The 872-nt window shown below is 51.7% G+C and overlaps 1 protein-coding gene across 1 annotated transcript in view; it reads right to left on the bottom strand.

Moving 5' to 3' along the window:
- The window catches only part of CHC_T00002905001 (hypothetical protein), a 3,129-nt gene extending 3,014 nt beyond the window's left edge, over positions 1-115 (bottom strand). Inside the window, exon 1 of the mRNA XM_005714232.1 lies at positions 1-115. This exon is cut by the window's left edge and continues 1,039 nt beyond it. Coding sequence (XP_005714289.1) covers positions 1-115 — 115 coding nt within the window.
- Between the last annotated feature and the right edge of the window lie 757 nt (positions 116-872).

Genomic DNA, 872 nt, shown 5'->3' with positions numbered 1-872 from the left:
TTTCTTTTAGGGCCAAACTCGCAATTTTTGAAACCTCCGTGACGGCATTGTCAACTTGTCTGTAAGTTCGGCTTGGTGCACCGCGCAAAGTGGAAAACTGGGCTCTAATAGTCATCAGAATGCGACCGAGCGACTACTTTGACGCAATTTCTCAGCGCCTATTTGCACTACATTTGCACTACGAGTGGGACTAGTTTTTCCGCCTGACCACAAGTTGACAATGACCTTTGAACAGCGTCGCTCCCAGGATAAGGAAACTATCGCGGCTCAATGGCTGGCCTATGTGTTCCCCTACCGACGCTTCGCCGACATCCTCGCGGATGCCTGCGCACGGCTCGGGGCCAATGTGGTTCGCTAAACCTTCATCGCTGCGGACTTGCACCGCTTACTCCTTGCCGGTCTCCCGGCGCACTCAAAGACTTCCTTGGTTCTACGGGGTGGCAAAGTCAGTAATTAGTGCGAAAATTGTTGGCTCTGACAAACAAGAAAAAGGTCGCCGAGAATGCTCACCGATATTTTTGCTCGCAGGTACGATAAACGAGCGATGGTCAATGAGGTTGGTGAACGTGAGCGAGCGTTGCTCGTCCAAGCGTATCGAATCATCGATGAGCAGCTTTTCCCGTACTACGACTGGGATAAGAAAGTCGACGAAAGAGCAAAGGCTGGTTGGACGGGTCTACATGACCGCCTGACCATGGAGCTTGGCCTTACGGAACTGTCTCCAAAGCACTGGGCTCGCACAACCGAGTACAGGCAGGCCGCAGATAATTTCCGGCACGTACGACATGAACAAAGTCTGTGAGGCCTGGTTGACTAAGCAATTCGACGATGGTTGGGAAGCTGATGCATTCATCAAACGCCGGTTGATTTTT

This window comes from Chondrus crispus, genomic scaffold (genome assembly GCF_000350225.1).
Source record: "Chondrus crispus Stackhouse genomic scaffold, scaffold_160, whole genome shotgun sequence".
Taxonomy (NCBI): Eukaryota; Rhodophyta; class Florideophyceae; order Gigartinales; family Gigartinaceae; genus Chondrus; species Chondrus crispus.
Note: the sequence above shows the minus strand (reverse complement) of the source record. Positions and strands in the feature narration are given on the sequence as shown.